The 20840-nt window shown below is 41.2% G+C and overlaps 1 protein-coding gene across 7 annotated transcripts in view; it reads right to left on the bottom strand.

Annotated features, from left to right (window-relative positions):
• The window catches only part of ENAH (ENAH actin regulator), a 145446-nt gene extending 125037 nt beyond the window's left edge, over positions 1-20409 (bottom strand). For all 7 annotated transcript variants that reach the window (XM_084623363.1, XM_084623364.1, XM_084623365.1 and 4 more), the window contains exon 1: positions 20158-20409. In XM_084623363.1, coding sequence (XP_084479489.1) covers positions 20158-20162 — 5 coding nt within the window. In that variant the 5' untranslated portion in view covers positions 20163-20409. The remainder of the gene's footprint in view (positions 1-20157) is intronic.
• Positions 20410-20840: the final 431 nt, after the last annotated feature.

Here is a 20840-nt window from a genome sequence, read left to right as displayed (position 1 = left end):
TCAGTGCTTCATCGATTGCTTCTTTACTGCCTGCAATTTAATTTTGTTGTTGGTTATTTCTTTCTTCAACACCTCTTCGAAGTTCTTTCCAAGTTTCAGCAGCATGAGCAATACAGCAGCCATCTTTCTGCAGTCTGTCCAAGGCTATGGAAATATGCTGAATATACTGAAACCTATCCTCTACATTTCATTTTAATCCGATGTTGATTATTTTCGTTATGATAGTGCCATCTATTTTGTCAAGATTTTCTTCACACATTGACAACAAAATAGCCCAGCCCTTAATAAATAAAGGTTTAGCTGCAGCACAGCTGGTGGTACCAGCAGAAACTCTGAATTTGTAGACACTGTAGATGGACGTTCATAATTCCTTATGTCTAAGATAGACCCTAAAAACAAAAAAGCAGGGGAAAAAGTCACTCACTATTACTCAGAGCACTGCTTTAACAAAAGTGAGACTGTAAATGAAAGATTAATAAATCATAAGAACTTAAATCTACTTAAATCCTTAAACATACTGACCATCTTGAAAGACATGAAATGTTAAAATTCATAAATGTCTAATAAAACTACTTTTAAACAGGAAACATCACCTACAATGTTTGACTATGCTCAGCAATTAAAAATAATTTCAGAAGTCCAGCATTAACAGTAAAAATTTAACTGATACTCACACAAGTAAAAATTCCAATTATATTTTGAACACACAGTTTGACATTCATAATTAATCCACACACAAACACAAATTTATGACAATAATCTAAATTTATCATTTACCAGCATAGTAAGACATGGCAGGTAGGTCCATAAGAATGATGCAAAAATAAATTTACTAACCAGTTGATCCAGATTGTTCAGACACGTTCACATCATCTTCAGTCATTGCCTTCTGAGGTATATTTTTCATAGTGCCGTTTCATTCTCACAACCAGGCCTTGCATCTCTTTGTTGCACTGTTTACATTTGGGATGTGTTCCTTTTTCTTTTCTTTTTTTTTTTTTACCCAGAGGTACAGGAATTTCTTGAAAATATTCCCAAATAGGGTCTTTTTTTTACAACCTGCAGCCATGGCAGGTTTTTTCCCTTCATGTCTCCAGTGTTGAAATCAACACTTAGAGGCTGTATTCTGAAGAACATTGTCCCTTCTTTCTATTGTGTCCCACTTTGACACTAGTGTTGCTCCTTTCTGGCTGCAAACACTGCACTTCTCCCTTGTTACATAACTCCTCCACTCCATCCCCAGAAAAATGAAAACAAATCCAAGACTTCAGTTCATGTAATACACATGCCTTTTGCAGCTCAGTATTCCATTTGTTTAGAGACAGAAAGGGAGGCAATTGAGAATTAATGGATTTCTCTTTCTTTCAGAGTAGCAGGTTTCAGAGTAGCAGCCGTATCTGTCTGCATACACAAGAGAGCAAGGCCATTTACCAGAAGTGCCAAGAACCAACCAGAATCAAGGGCAGGGGAGTATTTTTCCATGAGCTAGAGAGTAAATTTCCATGTTGTGTGGGGTAACAAATATTCATAATTCGAGAAGTGAACACTCAAAGCTCAGGTACAGAGAAACTATAAAACAGGAGTATGAGCCCACACAGGTGGGCTCAGTGCACATAGCAGCAGCCAGACTGGGTTAGACCAAAGGTCCGTCTAGCCCAATATTCTGTCTTCTGACAACGGCCAAGGCTAGGTGCTTCAGAGGGAATAAACAGAACAAGTAATCACCAAGTGATCCATCCCCTGTCACCCATTCCCATCTTCTGGCAAACAAAGGCTAGGGCCACCATCCCTGCCCATCCTGGCTAATAGCCATCAATGGACCTATCCTCCATGAACTTATCCAGTTCTTTTTTGAACCCTGTTATAATCTTGGCCTTCATAACATCTTCTTGCAAAGAGTTCCACAGGCTGACTGTGCATTTTGTGAAGAAATACTTGCTTTTGTTTGTTTTAAACCTGCTGCCTATTAATTTAATTTGGTGACCCTTAGTTCTTGTGTTATGAGAAGGAGTAAACACTTCCTTATTTACTTTCTCCACACCAATCATGATTTTATACACCTCTGTCATATCCCCCCTTAGTCGTCGTCTATTTCAAGCTGAAAAGTCCCAGTTTTTTTAACCTCTCCTCATATGGAAGCTGTTCCATACCCCTAATAATTTTTGTTGCCCTCTACTGTACCTTTTCCAATTCCAATATATCTTTTTTGAGATGGGCCGACCAGATCTGCACCCAATATTCAAGATGTGGCCACACCATGGATTTATAAAGAGTCAATATAACATTTTCTATCTTATTATCTATCCCTTTCCTAATGATTACCAATATTTTGTTTGCTTTTTTGACTGCCGCTGCACATTGAGCGGATGTTTTCAGAGAACTATCCACAATGACTCCAAGATCTCTTTCTTGAGTGGTAACAGCTAATTTAGACCCCATCATTATATATGTATAGTTGGGGTGATGTTTTCCAATGTGCTTTACTCTACATTTATCAACACTGAATTTCATCTGCCATTTTGTTGTCCAGTCACTCAATTTTGAGAGATCCCTTTGTAACTCTACACAGTCTGTTTTGGACTTAACTATCTTGGGAGTAGTTTCATATCATCTGCAAATTTTGCCACCTCACTGTTCACCCCTTTTTCCAGATCATTTATGAATATATTGAATAGTACTAGTCCCAATACAGACCCCTCGGGACCTTTTACCTCTCACCATTCTGACAACTCACCATTTATTCCTGATCATGACGGTGTCATATGAAAACAGAAGCTGGGTTCCAACAGCTGTGATGACTTTGCCAGTCTCTCACACCCAGTAGCACAGCCCATGGACCCCCCACAGGATCAAGCCCTTAATACAGTACATGACCTATTGTGCCATATTTTTAAAGCTTGATCTCAAAAGTTAGACGTTTTTCCTCCGATTCTTTCTTTGTACAGAAAAGCAGCATTTCACTCAAAGGGGAAATTTTTTATTTTTTTTTATTTTTTTTTTTAAACAAAGGCTCAGTCATGGATTCAGCATATTTATTTTTTATTTAGATGTTTTAAGAGATTATAATAATTTTAGGCCTTAACATTTTGTAGTACAAATTCAGATTTCGCTTTAAACAAATTTCTTTTTAAAAGGGAAAAATTTTACCCTAATCCCCCCTCCCCCAATGCATTTTTCCAGTTTTGTTCCCCAGACTGTGCCATGTGGTAAAAGGAAACAGGTGCCTGTATTACTGTGATGAATGTACTTGATTATTGAAGTCTGATCTAAAAATAAATTATACTGACTCTGAGAACTATTTTCTTTAAATTCACTATTAACAAGTTCAAAAAATAAAGTTTTGTGATGCAGATTTTTTAAATAGTTTTTTAAAAAAATAATTTAAATTTTATTCAACAAAAAATCTATTTTTATCCACCCGAGACACATCCCTAATGCCCAATACTGTAGGAGAAACATTCAAATGTTTTTAAAGCTAAAACATGAAGTAAAAACGTCTTACTCTTCCTCTGGAAAGTGTGAAAACTCAAAATAGGTAATTTACTTTAGGAATTTCAATTCCTGATTTATTTTTCCTCACAATCTTCAGTTATCTGGTAGACACTGTAATTTCCTAGTAACATAAATGGCTTTAAAAAATTCCCCCTTTTCTGTGCTCCAGAATCTAAGCTTTTATTTTGAATGAATTATGTCTTTCCCCATTATTGTTGCACAGGTGGCCTTCCAAAACGTGAACCAAAAACCAACTCAAGCAGTGATATCTATCTGCATCTGCAGATTGTCTGAAACATCTCTGAGAGAAGTGTGTATTCATCACAACATGGTGTCTCTGAAGCCTCAAGACAACAGTTAAATGTCAACATTGTTAGCTATTCAATTATGGCCCATTTCTGTGCTTATGTACAGTTGCTGGAGATAGTAATAAATATTAGAGCCACGGGTTCCTCAGGTGGGAATCTACACTATTGTCCACCACATTTCAAGTTACTACTGTCCTTGTCCAAAACAGGAGAGGAAAGAGAGAAACATATCCTCCTCCCAGTTCTAAGTGTTGCCACTACCCCATGGATACCAAAACAAAAACTAAGTCCCACTACCCAGTTGCCAAAATCTCCAGTTTCCCCAATAACTAGAGCCCTGCAAGTCTGCGGATACCCACAAAAATGGTCTGCAGATCAGATGCGAATACAAATTTTGTAACCACGCAGGGTTCTAGCAATCTCCACATAGCAATCTGAATGCCGCTGTTAACGGATGGGATGGAGGCAAGGCAGATGCTCTGACCCCAAGAGCAGAAGGTATGAAGGGCCCGAGAGGTGGGCAGGTATGGGGGGGAGGAGGGGGAGCTCTGACTGCAGCACACATTCACCCAAACGGAGCAGCTGTCATAGGGTTGCCAACTTTCCAATTTCTAGAAACTGAACACCTCTGCTCTGCCTCCTCCCCTTGAGGCCTTACTCTCCGCTCACTCCTCTACCTCCCCCATACCCTGCGCCCAGCCCAGGGAAGGCCGCACCCATGTCTTCACTAGATGCGCTACATCGGCGCAGCTGCATCCATGGGTGGTAGCGAAGACAAGTCCAGTCTTATCTCACTAGGGGCCCTTCCTCCATGGCCATCTGTTGCTGATGTAATACCTCCCACACTTCTGCTCACAGACCATTTTCCCTGGGCCAACAATTAGGCTACAAACCAAACTTTTTATATATATCCTATATCTGCTCTAAGAAAAGAGCAGCCAAGCCTCCTTGGACCTACCACTTAGTCAGATCACACTGTCTCTTTCCCCTAATCTAATGTCTGCCTCTTAGACACCTTGACAGTAACCAATTACTGAATGCAGTTACTGTCCCTTTATGAACTTTGGAGGACTACTATGTCCAAGCTCCCGAGAGCCCTGTTGCTATTTAGCTTTCTGGCTCCAGATCTCCCAGCCTAGTCTCTCCTGGTTTACCACAGGCTCTGTATAGATCTGTATCCAACTGCTGAGTAAACTCACGTTAGGACCAGCTTGCTCCCCCGCTGGGCTCTGGGCATCTTCACCAGCCTCAGATTCCAAGCTGCTTCTTGCTCCTACTGCACTATAGCCAGCTACCTTTCTGAGACAATCTCTTTTGGCAATATGGTGAGACAGTGGGTCTGTCCTACTACCAGTACCTCCATACACACTAGTAGTGAACCTGCTGCTCAGCAGATTCATATTACCTTTGCAAGCTTAACAGCTGTCTATTAATCCAGGAAGATCTCTCATCCTTTACAACCAAAATATGCTCCAATGTTCAGTTCATCCAAGCTGACCCAACGAAGACTGACTCCTGATATTTATAGTTTATCAGCAATGAGTGATTAATAATACTGCTTTTATGCTGGTTAACAGTTTAATTTCATATTAATAGCCACTGTTACTACTTTTTCATAAACATGGAATATCTGAATGAAAAATGACTACTAATAAAATTAACAAAAACCAGTTATTTTGTTACTATTTGGCATCAGTTATGCTCAGGAAAGTGGGTTAGCATTCCATCTATGCTTCTTGGAGGATGATGCACAGTAAGGCTAACCTCAAGTCTTGGAAACACCCAAGTTTAGAACTAAGAGTGACATGCCAGGAAAACAAATTTGGAAATAAACCTTTGGGTTCTTTAGGTCTTAGATTATCAGATGTGTATAGAAAGTTAGCAGCCCTCTTCAGCCATTTGCTTCTTGCAGCACAGATAAGAAACTAGGAGCTCACCAACATGCCTCATGTTCCTCCTTTGACTAGATGTTTTAATAGAACATGGCACATCTGCAGCTAATATGTGGATATTCTATATACACGCTCCATACAGTATGCACAGGAAATAGATGTTGCCAATCAACCTGTCTCATTCAGACCAGAGTGACCAGATTTTGAGATTAGACTGAGTGATGCATTAATGTACACTGAGCGACTGAAATATATTTCTCTACGTTTACTACAAATTTATGAGCAGCACACTGGTCACACTGTCTATTTTTATGAAATAAAAACAAAACAAAAAAATAAAAACTAATAAAAACAGAAGTTAAAATTGTCACAAGAAGCCAGATTAGAAGTGGTGTTATATTCTAGTTTTCTGAGCCAGTAGTTTATTGAATTGGAAATAGAAATTCAGAAGTATTTTTCAAACTTCTCCCTTTCTGAAAGAATGAATATTGAGCAGGGAACTAACAAAACACAAATCTCCCTAGGTATTAGAAAAAGAAAATAAAAATTAACTGAAACAATGTCTATACACATTATTTTAAAATCCATATTTTCTAGACAAGTCAACACGTTGATCATCAAAATATCTAGTTTACTAGTAATTAAAATGTTTCTATTAAATTCTAAATCTGATCAGCAACTAGAGCTACACATGCATTTTCAACCCCTGAAACAGAGCTGAGATTTAAGCATTGTCCAGCCCCTTTTGCAGTCATTCCACAATTCTGATTTATGACCTCTGCCATAATTAAGTTCATCATGATTTTTTGTTTGTTTAATTGTTTGGCCATCAAGCAACTCCACTGCATTTCAAACATTAGAATATGTTTGCTGTAACACAGCAAAATTAGTTAAGCTTATTTCATAGTAGTTTATTGAAACATTAACTAACTGCACATACCAAATGTTAAAATCATAGCACAATTAAGTTCTTCACTAGAATTCAGTCATTTCAGTTTTTAAGTTTAAATTCTCAACTCTTGCTTATAAAAAATTTGCTATTTCATTAACTCATACAAAATAGTATGGACTCGTAAGAGATTTATCACTGGATGAAGGGCCAAATTCTGCTAAAAAGTACATACATTTATTTCCCACTGATTTCAATGACAATTTAACACAGAGGGCAGACAATATGGTATTGTGCCCATCTAGGAGTGCATTACATTATGCTGTTTTATTAGCATATTTGGCTGCACCCATAAGAGGGAAAGAGATTGAAATGGCATATTCTAGAATACCCAAAGTAAAAAAAAAAAAAAAAAAAAAAAAGGGGGAGGGAGGAGGAAATAGGTTCTTTTAAATGTTTTAAAATTTTACTTGTTTATGTAGTGAACTTACAAACAGACTGATACTGAGTAGTGAGTAGATAAAACACCAACATGAAGACTTCACAGTAAGCTTTTTTTTTTTTTAGTTTACACAGGCATTAAAAAATAAGCTACCTAGAGAAAATTATATTCTGTGTATAATACATGAGAAGTTTAATGAAACATTTGCTATCTTATAGAGATTAAATTTAGCATTTGAAAAGTTTCATTTATTAGCTCTAAAAGTAGACAGCTCTCATGCATCTCTACTAAAAAACACTGAAAATTACATTGCAAGGTTCCAGGACAAGATTTTGCTCAGTTTGCAAACCAAAGTGATTTTTCTGTCAATACTTTAAAGTCAACCAATGATCGATCTCTCTCTCTTTCTCACTAAAAGCTGTTTGGGTGACTTTATAAAAAAACCTAGGTATTTGTCTACCTCTTCCAAATACAGAGAATAATAAAGATTCTGAGATCAAACTTCCACTGACAGTTTTGTTGAAAATGCACAAGACAGAACAGAAACCAGATCACTCTTGCATTGGTGTATTGACTCTGTAAGGTTAACAATACTAAAAATTGTTTGCCAAAGTAAACAAATATGACCCAGATAAAAAGTGAGCAGTTATGCTGAACAAGGGAGTCCCATTTCTAATAGTAACTTTTCGGACAAAAACTCTTAAAACGTCAGTATACTGAATATCTAGGATGTCAGAAAGAAAAAAAAAGTGAACAATTTCAAGTATAAAATTCTGACCAGAGGTACAATCCACAGAATTAAACAGCCTATCAATTTTCATTACTAATAAAAATGTCTCATCTCCACTCCAGCAGAGCAATAAAAAGTATAAGGAAGTTAAATGAAAGCCATCAAATGTACAAAGATTCTAGAAGAGAACTCGGATCTTAGCAATAAGTACTAAATCCTAAAAGGGACATTTTGAGAAGTTATTCTATTTACTGTTTGAGCACCCAGGGTGCTCCGAACTGCACAAGGCAATGAAAATAGTCCCCACTTTGAGGAACTTACATTCTAAATTTAGTTTTCTGTGTATAGCCACTTCTGTGATATGAGGTTAATGAGAGGAGTGAGGTTTCAAATTTCGGAAGAAAAGTAAAATACCAGAACCTCTGAACAAAAAACACACGCCACAAAAAATACAGCCACTTAACACAGCTTAAAGTAGAATCTTCCCGAATCTGTTTGTGCTGCAAATCAGCTATAAACATAGCAAGTAAGCACTGTTAAATCAACAGATTTGATTTCTGACACCACACGAAAGTGCTACTTTGCTGGACTTGTATCCCACTTCAGGGTGCAATCAATTTCTATTTTTCCTCCCACATGCTGCAGTGGATGCAGGCAACTTTCTTGGCCATACTTTCTTAAAAGGAAACTGTGTGTCATTATTGAAAGGATGTACTAATTTTAGACTAAATAGAAATGGCTCTTACTAATGTTTCCTTATGTGCTCCAGCTTGGTCTAGCCACTTTCTAATGTAAATAATTATGAAAGGTAGATTTATTTTCCTTGAGCATGGATCTTAGCTTACACTTTATTGTCCCCACTTAAATAGAAAGCAAGCAAAAACATAGTCTCACTTAACTCCACAATTTAGCTCCTGTATTGACTTTAAAATGAATACTTATCAGTAAATGTCAAGATGCAAATCAAAGAAAGAAAATTAGGTGGAAAGATTAATCTGAGGAAACATAAGAAATGCACGGCACTGCATAAAAAGTGGAAGTAGGGCCTTTCACCCCTTTCTAGAGGCAACTTTTATTTGTAAATATTTGGTGGAAACCTAGCATGAAATAAAAGTTACAAGAATGAACTAAAATGTCAGTTGTGCACGGAAGCCAGTGCTAAAAGTCACTTATTTTCAAAAGCATTAAGGTTATAAAGAAGTAGTGTTTTTGTTTTAAGTTCTGTCTCTCTGCTATGGAAATAAGCAGGATCCTACAATTACAAACCTGACTCTAGCCAGGTGATTTAGATACAACTGGCACGTATACTTCTACACTACTGAATAAAGCAGACATGAAGTATCAGGAATGATTTTAGATGAAAGGTCAAAGTTGAGAAAAAACATAACCTGAGTTTAAAAATGGATTTCCCCAGTAGCAGAAGATGCATGCAACTCTGCTTAGTGCTCTGTTCCTACCCTAGTTATGCATGAAATACACAGGGTGCGCAGGGAGCCAAGTTCCATTATGAAGTACTCCCAGTCTGATGCACACATAAGCCTAAGGCAGGGTGAAGAACTCCTGTCACAGATGCTTGTCTACACTACAAATTTTGATCTACATAAGTAGGTAGCCACGTATGTATGTGGAATATACTTACGTCAGCACTTAGTATGCTTACTAACAGTGCTTGTGTCAATGCAAAGTGCAGTACACCACGGGTAGGTATCCCAGTGTGCCACATTCCACCTACGCAGCACAATGTCTTTTGGGATATTTTCACAGCTTGTTGTGGGATAGAAATGAGTCATGCAGGGATCTCCAGGCACTAGGCTTCAAGTTTCCAGCATACAACTTTCTCCATTCCATAATGTAATCCATATCCCATAATTTTTCAGGCTTTTTTAAGAAAATGTCCCACAAACCCGCACAACCCTTTTTGCCATCCACCATCTCTGACAAAAGCATGGAACTTGCACTGCTCCTTTCTCACGAATATTGCAAGTACATGACGTATAGTCCTCCAGTATTTGCAAGGACATAGGACTAACCATAACAAAGGGGGACATGACAATTTCTTCAAGTATGAAGTATTGCTGTAGTCGTGTTGGTCTCACGTTATTTGACAGACAAGGTGGGTGAGGTAATATCTTTTATTGGACCCACTTCTATTGGCAAGGAGACAAGCTTTCGAGCCTACACAAAGCTCTTCAGAAGAGCCAATTTGAACATGTGTCTCTCTCACCAACAGAAGTGGATATTACCTTACCCACGTTGTCTCTCTGATTTCTTCGAGGTCAGACTGCTAAGGGACATAATGAAACAATTAAAGGATGTTGGTGGCATTTCAAAAGCAGCTGCAGATAGTGAAGCACTGGTTCTGGGCCCAAGAAACAAGCAGCAAATGGTGGGATCACAAAGGAATGCAGATTTGGGATGATGAGCAGTAGCTGTAGAACCTTCGGATGTGAAAGGACATGTAATAGGGTGCAGCGGTCTCAGCAGTCTAGTGGTTGGCACATCTGACTTCCAGCTCCTTGCTTCCCTGACAGAGGTGCCTCAGTTCTTAAGGAGATATGGAAGGGGGACCTGGGCTAGAGCCCTGTATGAAGCTACACCAGCAGGATCCTCCCAACAGAAAGTATAAATCCACTGCCCTGAGCTACTTCCTACCTCTATCTCTTCAGTTTGGTGCATAGCCATTACAGTCCAATCTGTAGTGGCTTAACTCAAATAGCACCCCCTTTGTGGTATCCTGCAATGGCCTAAGGGACCTTTGGGCAGGGCAGATGCAAGATTGGAGGGGCCTAATCCCACAGTCTCTCTCTAGTTCATTAACAATTCACTCACTGCTGGTGCTCTTCGGTCTCCTCAGCCATCTCCCTCGCTCCCTGAAGCGGTTCTTCTTCCCCAGTGGCTGTCTTGGCTATCAGGCTTCTAGCAATGATTCCCTCATGTAAGGAGGCAGAAAGTGCCTGCCTCCTTGCCAGTCAGCTCTGAACTGAGCCAGGTTCTCTCCTCTTCTTCTCCCTCCAGGCCTGGCACTGGTTGCAGATATAGCAAGGCAAAGCTAGTTGGGTTCACAGTCTCTCTCTAACCCTTTCTGTGTTGGTTTGAGGCTTCTCAGCTTCACCACATGCCACATTCCTAGATCTGTGTGCCAAGCTTGCCCAGCCCTCCAGCACAAGGACACCAGAAAGAGATGCACTGACAGCTGAAAAGTAAGTGAGAATAGCACTCTGCAAGCTTGCAGGCACCGGTTGGTTTTGGTCAGTGGGAAATCATTTGGAGTTGGAAAATCCACTATGAGGGCAGTTGTCATGCATGTGTGTAGATCCATTAATCATGTCATGCTATACAGGACTGTAACTCCCAGGAACATGCAGGAAATAGTGGATGGATCTGCAGCAACGGGGCTCCCAAATTTCAGTGGGGGCAAAAGACAGCACACACATCCCTATTTTGGCACCAACCCACTTTGCCATAGAGCAGGGGTGGCCAAACTTACTGACCCGCCAAGCTGTATACGACAATCTTCAGAAATTCAAGAGCTGGGGTGCACCTGCCGGGGCTTGGGATTTAAGCCCCTACTTCTGCTGAAGCCCCAAACCCTGGCAGGTGCACTCCGCAGGGCTGAAGCCCCAAGAACCACCTCCCTGCTGGACAGAAGCCCCTGCGCCACCATCCCACTGCAACGCCTCACAGATATTATGCAGCACACAACTGGTAGGGGGAGAATTGGGGGATGGGGCTGTGAGGTGCTCCATGAGGCACACGTTAAATGTAAAAGAGCCACATGCAGCTCGTGAGCAACCGTTTGGCCACCCCTGCCATAGAGGATATCAACAGAAAGCACTACCTTTATATGGTTATGCAAACATTGGTGGAACACCACGAAAGCTTCACTGAGATCAGCGTGGGCTGGTCAGGGAACTTGCACGATGCTCACATCTTTAAGAACACAGAACTGTTCATAAAGCTGCAAGCAGCGACATTCTTTCCAGACTGGGGATTACCACTGGCGACACTGAAGTGCCAGTAGTGACCCTTGGAGACAAAGCCTACTCCCTGCTTCCCTAGCTCATGAAGCCACAGACACGCTGACAGCAAAAAAGGAAAGATTCAACTACCAGCTCAGCAGGTGCAGAATAACAGTTGCTAGATTGATAGGGATGCTGCTGGAGTTTACTCACAAGATTGGATCTTGGTAAGAAAAATATTGCAATGGTTATAGCTGCCTGTTGTGTGCTGCATAATATCTGTGAGGCAAAGGTGAGGGGGAGAGGGGGGGTTGCTGTCTGCTAAGTCTGAACAGACAGACAAAAGGGCCATCATAAGAGCTCAAAGTGTACCTATGCAGCTACAGGATGCTTTGAAAGAACACTTTAACAGTCAGCCACATTAATGTACTGTGCTGGACTGTGCTCTGGCCCTGAAAGCTTGGGGGCTGTTAGAATTGATATAGATTTATAAATATTATACTGTGTCTTTTAGTGAATCTATGAATATGCGGTGCTTGCTGTCAATTTACCCATATGACTGGGTGTTTTGTTGAACCTATGAGTTCTGTGGTGCTGTACAATAACAAGAACTGGGTGCTTTGAGTACTACTATGCATTTTGCAGTATGTGTGGTGAACTAATAAAGATGACTATTTCAAAAACAATTCTGAGTGACAAACAGTGCAAATAAAGAAGGACAACACAATACAAACTTTTAACTTAAATTAATGGAAAAACTTTAACATTAGCGAGGCAGCAAACATTTCTGTCCATTTCAGCGCACAAATTAAGTCCATTCTGGCTTCACATACACCAACTGTGCCTCTCTCAGATCAGTGTATATGAAGCTACAGAACTGTCTTTCTTCTCTGAAGTTAAGTGGTAGGAGTAGGGATGTGGCCCATGATGCCATGTGGAATGTTGAAGGTATGGAGAGCAGCCACCATGGAATTCTCCAGAGACTGTAAAAGATGGTAAGTCTGTGATTACTGAACCTGTAAGGTCACCTAGAGACAGCACTATTTGGGCTTGCTGCCTGAGAAGCTCTTTATGTCCCGGTGCATCTCCCTTTCCCTGCTGGGATTCCTGGATCTCTCTCCTATCCTCTCTGTCCCTCTCCATGCCATCCGCCATGTTGACGCTGAACATATCCTCCCTATCTTCTTTCTCCTCCTCATTCAGGTCAGCCATTTAATGGGTATAGAGGGGGAACCCCTCAAGGTCGCAACAGCTACAGATAAAACAGACGCATCACTGGTTTTACAGTCACAACGGAACGGGAAAGATAAGTTTCAAAACTCCCTTCTCTTATCCCCAATGGTGCCTGCTGAAGTCATCGCGGAGTGGCATGGGAAACTGTCCTACCACAGAGGAAGAAATAAGGCAGCCATCCCTGGAAACCTTGATGAAATTGCATGGAGATATTCTGCAATATCTGAGGAAGGTATAAGGGACATCCCTATATACATAAACTGCTCCAGATACCCTTCCCCGCACCTAACCCTACAGGGAACGAAAAGCAGATAGCACTACAACAAAGGTAGAGTTCTCTCTCCTTGTACGAAACAAACAATGAAAAGTCAATACCTGTGTCTTGGACACAAATCAGATATTAGGAATGGCAATATACAAAAACCTGTAGGAGAACACTTCAACCTCCCTGGACACACAATAGCAGATTTAAAGGTAGCCATCCTGCAGCAAAAAAACTTCAGGACCAGACTTCAAAAGAGAAACTGCTGAGCTTCAGTTCATTTGCAAATTTGACACCATCAGCTCAGGATTAAACAAAGACTGTGAATGGCTAGCCAACTACAAAAGCAGTTTCTCCTCCCTTGGTGTTCACACCTCAACTGCTAGAAAAGGGCCTCATCCTCCGTGATTGAGCTAATCTCGTTATCCCTAGCCTGATTCTTGCTTGCATATTTATACCTGCCTCTGGAAATTTCCACTACATGCATCCGACGAAGCAGGTATTCACCCACAAAAGCTTACGCTCCAATACGTCTGTTAGTCTATAAAGTGCCACAGGACTCTTTGCCGCTTTTACAGATCCAGACTAACACAGCCACCCCTCTGATACTTGATACCTTTGTCTTGCTAACTTGGGGATGGGCTAGGATCCATCTTTCTATTTAAACACTAAGGGAAATTATATGCACATACTTACCTACAGTTCCTTCCCCTTCACTGGATTCATCTGTGCTCAGCTTGAGGGACTGGTTAGATTGTGGTAAAGTCACAAATGGATCCTGACATAGCTAGACCCTCTCCACATCTCCCCCCACACCTTTCTCCTTACTATTCTTGACAGGAGTCTGTGTCTAAGGCTCCTCCACGGTATCCACGGTAGTCTTCAGGGTGGTGGGGTCTCTCTCAAATATGGAAGGCAGCTCATGGTAAGAGTGGCAGGTCTGCAGCTCAGCACCATATCAATTGTTGGCCTCTCTGGCCTTGTGGTATGTCTGCCACAGTTTCTTCACTTTCACCTGGCACTGCTGCCGATCCCTGTTATCTCTCTTCGCCTACATCCCCCCATGCAATCTTTTTGTAGATGGCCACATTTCTACAGGTAGTCCATAGCTGTGCTTGCATAGCCTCTTCTCCCCACAGGCCCAGATGATCCAGTTCCTCCTGTCTGCTCCAGGCAGGAGCATGTTTAGTGAGCCAAGCCAGCATGGTTGGCCAGGCAGTTGAACAGAACAAGGGAGAATTGCTAGGTGTGCTTGCCAAAGCAGGCAATCAGGAAAAGGCATTTCAAAAACACAGAGGGGGTGGATTCCAGTTTCTGAGACCCCTGGGCAGTGGAATTCACAACTGTGACCAGAGCAGTGACTGCTAGGCATTTTGGAACAGTTGGAGAACCGTTAGGGTTGAAAAAGGTCATACAGTATCTACACTTGCACTACATTGACCTCAGTATTTTGATCATGTCTCAATGCTTTCAGGAAGATGGTTTTATTGCATGGCCTTAACAGGGTACTTACATCAGCTGAAGATAAATTTGACTATACACACATGCATAAATAGGTCAACACACGTCAACTTATGTCAACCTAACTTTGTAGGATAAACCAGACCCCAGTGTCAGGTAGGCGTTCAGTGAATAGGTGCTGAATGAACAACTTCTTCCCATTTTTGGGGGAGGTACAGAAAGGACTATCTGGCCCTTCATGCACTACAGTTCAAAGTGGGAAGAGAGAGAAGAGCAAGACAAATTTAACTGACTGCTTAAAAATACAGAGCCTGGCATTAGAATCAGGAGGAAGCAGCCTGCATGTATGCTTCCAGATTGATGCTGAATTTTAGAATGTCTTCCTGGACTCCCACCCCATATCATTTGTAATGTTTAGATCTCTGCAATATAAACTTGATAAGATGGCCATAAGTAGTCTTCTATGAAGAATATGCATTTTGGGTGATGTACATTTCAATAATTTAAACTTGTGGAATAAAACCTTATAAATCTACTATCAAAATAATTCATTAAACTATCCAGAGACTTTGGTAAGAGCAGTTGTCAGATTCCATGTGAGATGGGGGGGGGAAGGAAAGTGCAAGAATTACTTGCAACTGCCACAAATGAAGCGCTAGCTAGCAAAATCTGCAATAATATCAGACAGATGACTCAATGTGTCTGTTAGGCTACATCTATACTAAGAGCTAGAGACGCAATTTCCAGCTCTCTCACACCTACTTGTGCTAGCTTGATGAGAGCTAGCACAAGTATAAATAGTAGTGTAAGCCATGCCAAATATGTACCCACGGGGTTCAAGCGGGTTTGTATTCGGCATGCTGCCTCTGCTACTGCAGCTACATTCCTATTTACACTTGCACTGGTTCTCACAGAGCTAACACAAGTATGTGTATGCGAGCTGGGAATCACACCCCAAGCTCATTGTGCAGACACAGCCTCAGTCCACTTAGAGCAAGGAAAGTAACCTGAACTGAATTCTTGTGCCCACCTGAAAAGTCTGCCTACACTTCCAATTTTACTCTAGAGAAATGAGCAATTTAGTGTTTGGGAACATGTACAGCAATACAGTTTGATTTAACTGACTGCTATGCACTTTCAATATTTTGTCAAATATTTCAAAGCTAGATTACATTTCTATTCCAAATATGTAATATGTCATGCAGGTAGTAAAAGCTACAACAAAAGCCCAGTTATGAAATTTTACCCTATACAGCAAAACATGCTGCAATAAATACCCTTCTTATTCTCTCATTCCTCAGTTACTGGCTCTTTCTGCTTGACCACTATAAACAAAATTAATTTAAATTACCATAAATTTATAACTGTCATGAGTAGTGTCACCTTTTGGCATAACTCTAGGACACACCTGAGATTCCTCAAGAATTCCAAATCCTAATGAAGCTAGCTTTGCTACTACTGGCTTGGAACTACTTTTTCTTCCCATTTCATTAATAGAGTAGTGAATGAAGTCATACCTTAATGCAGCCTTTAAAATGTCAAGAAAACATACTTGCACAGACCCAAAGTCTGCTTGACTGATTTTTGATGATTGATATACATAAAAGTTTTACCCAGAAAGAAATTTACCCAAGGCAAGTAGAATTTTTGGAAGGTTGTTTTAAAGAAATCTAAAATCAAAATAAAAAAGGTTAAATAAATCATGAATGAGGAAACCATACAACTTGCTAAGAAATGGACTGCATTAGAAAGATTAGATCTGCTACTTCTCCTGTTTAGAAATTCAAGTGCTATTAAAAATGTAGTATAACCTATAATAAAGGGGGACAGTCAGACCCGGACATTTGTAAACAAAGTAACACATTAGAACGAAATATTAAAAATGAAAATTTTGAACATTTCATTTACTGTTCTTTATGAATTGTAGAAAGATGTCAGTCATCAACCCCTAAGATACAGATATTCAGAGTACTGTTCAAGAGAATTAAACAAATGCTGCTATTATATCACAGTAAGAAGTCACACCACCACCAAAACAGGAAAGTTAGATCATGCGAGCAGCATGATATACAATCACTGTAAATTACTGCATTCTTAAAATAAGATATTTTAACAGCCACTTTTTTCAGCATTCCAATTGGCTATGGAAATCCCTAGTCACATATACCTATTTCTGGATATCTATTATTAGATTAGTCCATTCACATAACACACTATATTCAGACCAACACCTAGTCTGTCACTTACATGTCTGTTGCTCTTTTTGCATTGTAAGAATCAACTGTTTACCTTGGGGGGGGGGGGGGGAGAAGTGGGAGAGAAGGAAGAAAGGCTACTGCATAGTTTTGTTTCAGAAACAAAACTTGTTTTGTTACAGGCACTTGTATTTATTCCTGAGCAATTCAAGATTTAAAATTCACCTGAAGTCGGTGTTCAATACCAAAGATCTACATAGCTATTATATAATGTTCAGACAACTACAAACAAGCCACTACAAAATTTAATTGCCATGGTCTGGTATTTACCCTTGATGCTTACATATACAACCTATTGTGTTGTTTATTACATTGTACAGATTTCAGAATTTGGTTACAGTTACAGCAAGCTATATTTAATAAGGGAAAAATTGGTAAGCTACTGTATTTCTTAACTTCTGGCCACCTAGCTACCCCAAATATGGCAGCAGCCATTCATAAGTCAGACCAGCGTTACTTCAGAATTGGGATGACAGGAGAATAGTTTTCTGATCACTTTGCCGTATGTGCCTTATCGCATGCCTGAGTGCAGAAAAGTGTACACTGAAGTTATAGTTCAGAGCAATTTTCTCTACCAGTGTACACTGGAAAGATTATGCACATCTAGTCCTTTTGTATTTGTCAGAGTGTCAATAGTATACATTCTGTCTGCTTATTATAAATCAAGCTATAAGCTTGTTTTCTATTGAAAAGTGGAAGAGCCTCCATCTCAGAACTACACCTTAGTTTATGATCATTTATATCTAAATGCTTGTCTAGACTATGATAAAATATTTTAAAAAGGTGTTAGCTATCAAGTTTTAATACTTGGCCTGTCTGTGCTAAGTTGTCTTTGATGTTGAAGCATAGGCTCTTCCTGTTGTCATCGTGCCCCCCTCCAAAGGGTTTACCTTAACCAGAAAACATGTTTTAAGATATAACCTACTTGTCTATAAGACTGTGTAAATAAAAATTAACTAATGCCTTTAAACTAATATGTTTGAGAAATATACCTTTTAACCTAGTTTACACAAGCCCTAAGAGAACATGAAGTCTTGGCTACACATACATGTTGTACCTATTTAACTAAATGGATTGAGAAACTGATTCAATTTCACACTGTCCAACACAAGGAGAATACACTGATTTAACTAGTTAATAAACCAATTTAGTTACACTGATACAATCTGTATGCTTGGGCAAGACTTGGATTACGGAATTCCCGAAGAATTCTTGAGGTTCCTTTAAAATATAAGCAATCATTCACAATGAACATTTAATTTCAGACAACTTCCCGCTTTAAAAACAGTTGCCATTTAGTATTTAAAGATAGATGCACAGACTTTTACCATACTTATGAGATGTTTTGCTTATACATATACAGACAGTTTAAAGTTGATTATACAAACACCTATTTAGATAGCCTAAGGGGAGGGTCTACATTAGAAACTTTTGCTGGTAATGTTGGTTGGGGCATGATTTTTTGCAACACTTCTAAACTAGCAAAAACTCTATTGTGCATACAATTATACCAGCATAAAGGTGTTTTTGCCAGTATAGCTTATTCCACTCACTGAACCAGTACAAGCTATAATGGCAAAAGAGAGCTGCATCTACAATAGGAGGGCTAGTTGGTATAACTATACCAACAAACCTTTTCTAGTGCAGACATGGCCTAAGTAAAATGATTGTCTCAAAGCTGCCTAAACAAATTCACCTCTAAAATATGCAGCAAATTATATATAAAACTAAGCTTTTTAAATTATCAAAATATTCAAAACTACTATGCACAAAATATGCAGTTATTATGAATTAACTGAGTATTTTTCAAGTGTCAAGAAGCTAGCCACTTTGTGAAAAACAGCTGTACGAATAATAGAAAAAAGTTATGATTTAAGATTTAAATTACAAAACAGCTTTGAAAAATTCAATTTAAGGCATAAATAACTACAAACAAAATACAATAAAGCCATCCGAGGAACAGAATACAAGAAAAAGAAAAAAAGAACCAAGCTCTCCATATGCCAAGCCTGCATGCATATTTGCCCTTGGGAAAACAAAAAACCACAAACCTTAAGAAAAAAGTTTAAAATAGAAACTTCTTACATTTGTGAAGAATTCCTATGACTTGACACTTTGTCACAGCAAAGGAATGTGCGGATTATATCACGTAAATCTTACTGTTGCGTTCTAAGGACTTGGCAACTGCTGATAATTAATCTTTAACACAAAGAAGATTCAAATCTAACTACAAGACAGACAATATCTTTTGAAGGGCAATTTACACCCCCCCACCCCCCCAACTGTTTAACCTAATGGGTAGGCCTATACGGATTACAATAACGCAACCCCAAATATACCACCCAAATATACCAGCATTCAGTCTACCAAGTCACATTTCTCACGAAGTCTTGCACCAATCCAAAAAGAGCTTATGGACACAGAACAGGCACGAAACGGCTGGAGGGGGTGGAAAATAATCTCCAAGCAAATAAGACCACATAAAGGTTCAGTCTCTTAGACAAATGGACACAGACACAATCCAAAAAAAGCGAATTATTAATGTATGGCTCGATGTTTGCATCTGAATTAACAAATCCTACGAACAATATATTCACGACTGCTGGGGGAGAAGGGGGGGAGGGGTTTGCCTCTATTGATTACACAGGGAAAAACCCAGCTGCTGCTGCAATGCAACACGCACCGATAAAAGGGCAGCGCTTCTCCCTCCCCGCCTTGGACACGGGATCGCGAGCAGCCTCTAGCCCCCCCAAAAAGGACGCTTCAGGAGCTCACGAGCCGGCCCCTCGCGCCACACAAATCACGGGGACTCTCTCTCTATTGACGGACAGCCGCGCCCGGCCGGCTCGCTCGCTCCCCAAGGCGCCGGGGGGCGGGGGGGGGGGGGTTGGTCATTATTATCCCTGCGGAGCCAGCCCTGCCTTCCCCGGCCGGGCCGGCGCCCGGACGCCCCTGCCGGGGAACAGACACAACGGCTGAGACACAACGGCCCCCAGGGTGTTTTCACACAGCAACAAGCCAACGGCGCAAGAGAACCGCCCATGGAACAACGCCCCCCCCCACCGCCGCCGCCGCCTCCTCCTCCTTTCTCCTCAGACCCACAGGGCTGCCCCCCTTCTCCCAGCTGCCCCCCCCCCCGCCTAGGCCCTCCTCCCACCGGAGATCCCCACAGCGCACCCCCTGCAAACACCCCGGTGCGGGGGTGGGGCGATGAGCTTCGGGGCGGCCGCTCACCTCATGGCGCTGCCCGGGCCGGGGAGCCGCTCTCCCCCCGTCCTCTCGAGCGGGTGCTTCAATGGGCAGCGAGTCCCTGAGTGCGAGCGAACCCTCCGTTCGGCCGCCGGGTCGGGCCAGACCCGACCACAGCGGGGAGCCGCGGGTGAGGGGAACGAGGAGGAACGAACCAACTCGCGGAGTAGGGGAAAGTGGAAGGGACGGGAGCGCCTACACCAGCGCGCGGGCGTCTCGAGACACCGGCTTGCTTGAGGGAGTTGGAGGGGGGAGGCACGGCCGCACGCAGGGGACGCGGTGGGCGGAGCGGCGACGCCACGCCCACTACTGGTCTGCGTTCGGTGCAGATTCTAAAAGGAGAAAGAGAGGGGACGTGAAGCAGTTGCGGGCAAAGCGAACAGGGGTTAATGTGCTTTGGCGACCCCCAGTGGGGAGTACTGGTCCCTCTGCACACTTGTACTGCGTTGGGGGTCTCCGTGCCCACAAGCACCTCATGCAGTATTGCTGAATCCTCCAGTGGTCTCTCCGCAAAACAGAAGTTCATGTATTGCATATGACCACTCGGTGCTCTCCCTCTATAATTGCATTGTATGCTTACTATTCAAACCCCAGGTGATTTCTCTGCACTACTGCATTGCATATATAGTTGAATCTTCTTACAGCCCTTTCTACACAGCACTGCATTC

The sequence above is a fragment of the Lepidochelys olivacea genome (genome assembly GCF_965140295.1).
Source record: "Lepidochelys olivacea isolate rLepOli2 genome assembly, chromosome: 3".
Taxonomy (NCBI): domain Eukaryota; kingdom Metazoa; phylum Chordata; order Testudines; family Cheloniidae; genus Lepidochelys; species Lepidochelys olivacea.
Note: the sequence above shows the minus strand (reverse complement) of the source record. Positions and strands in the feature narration are given on the sequence as shown.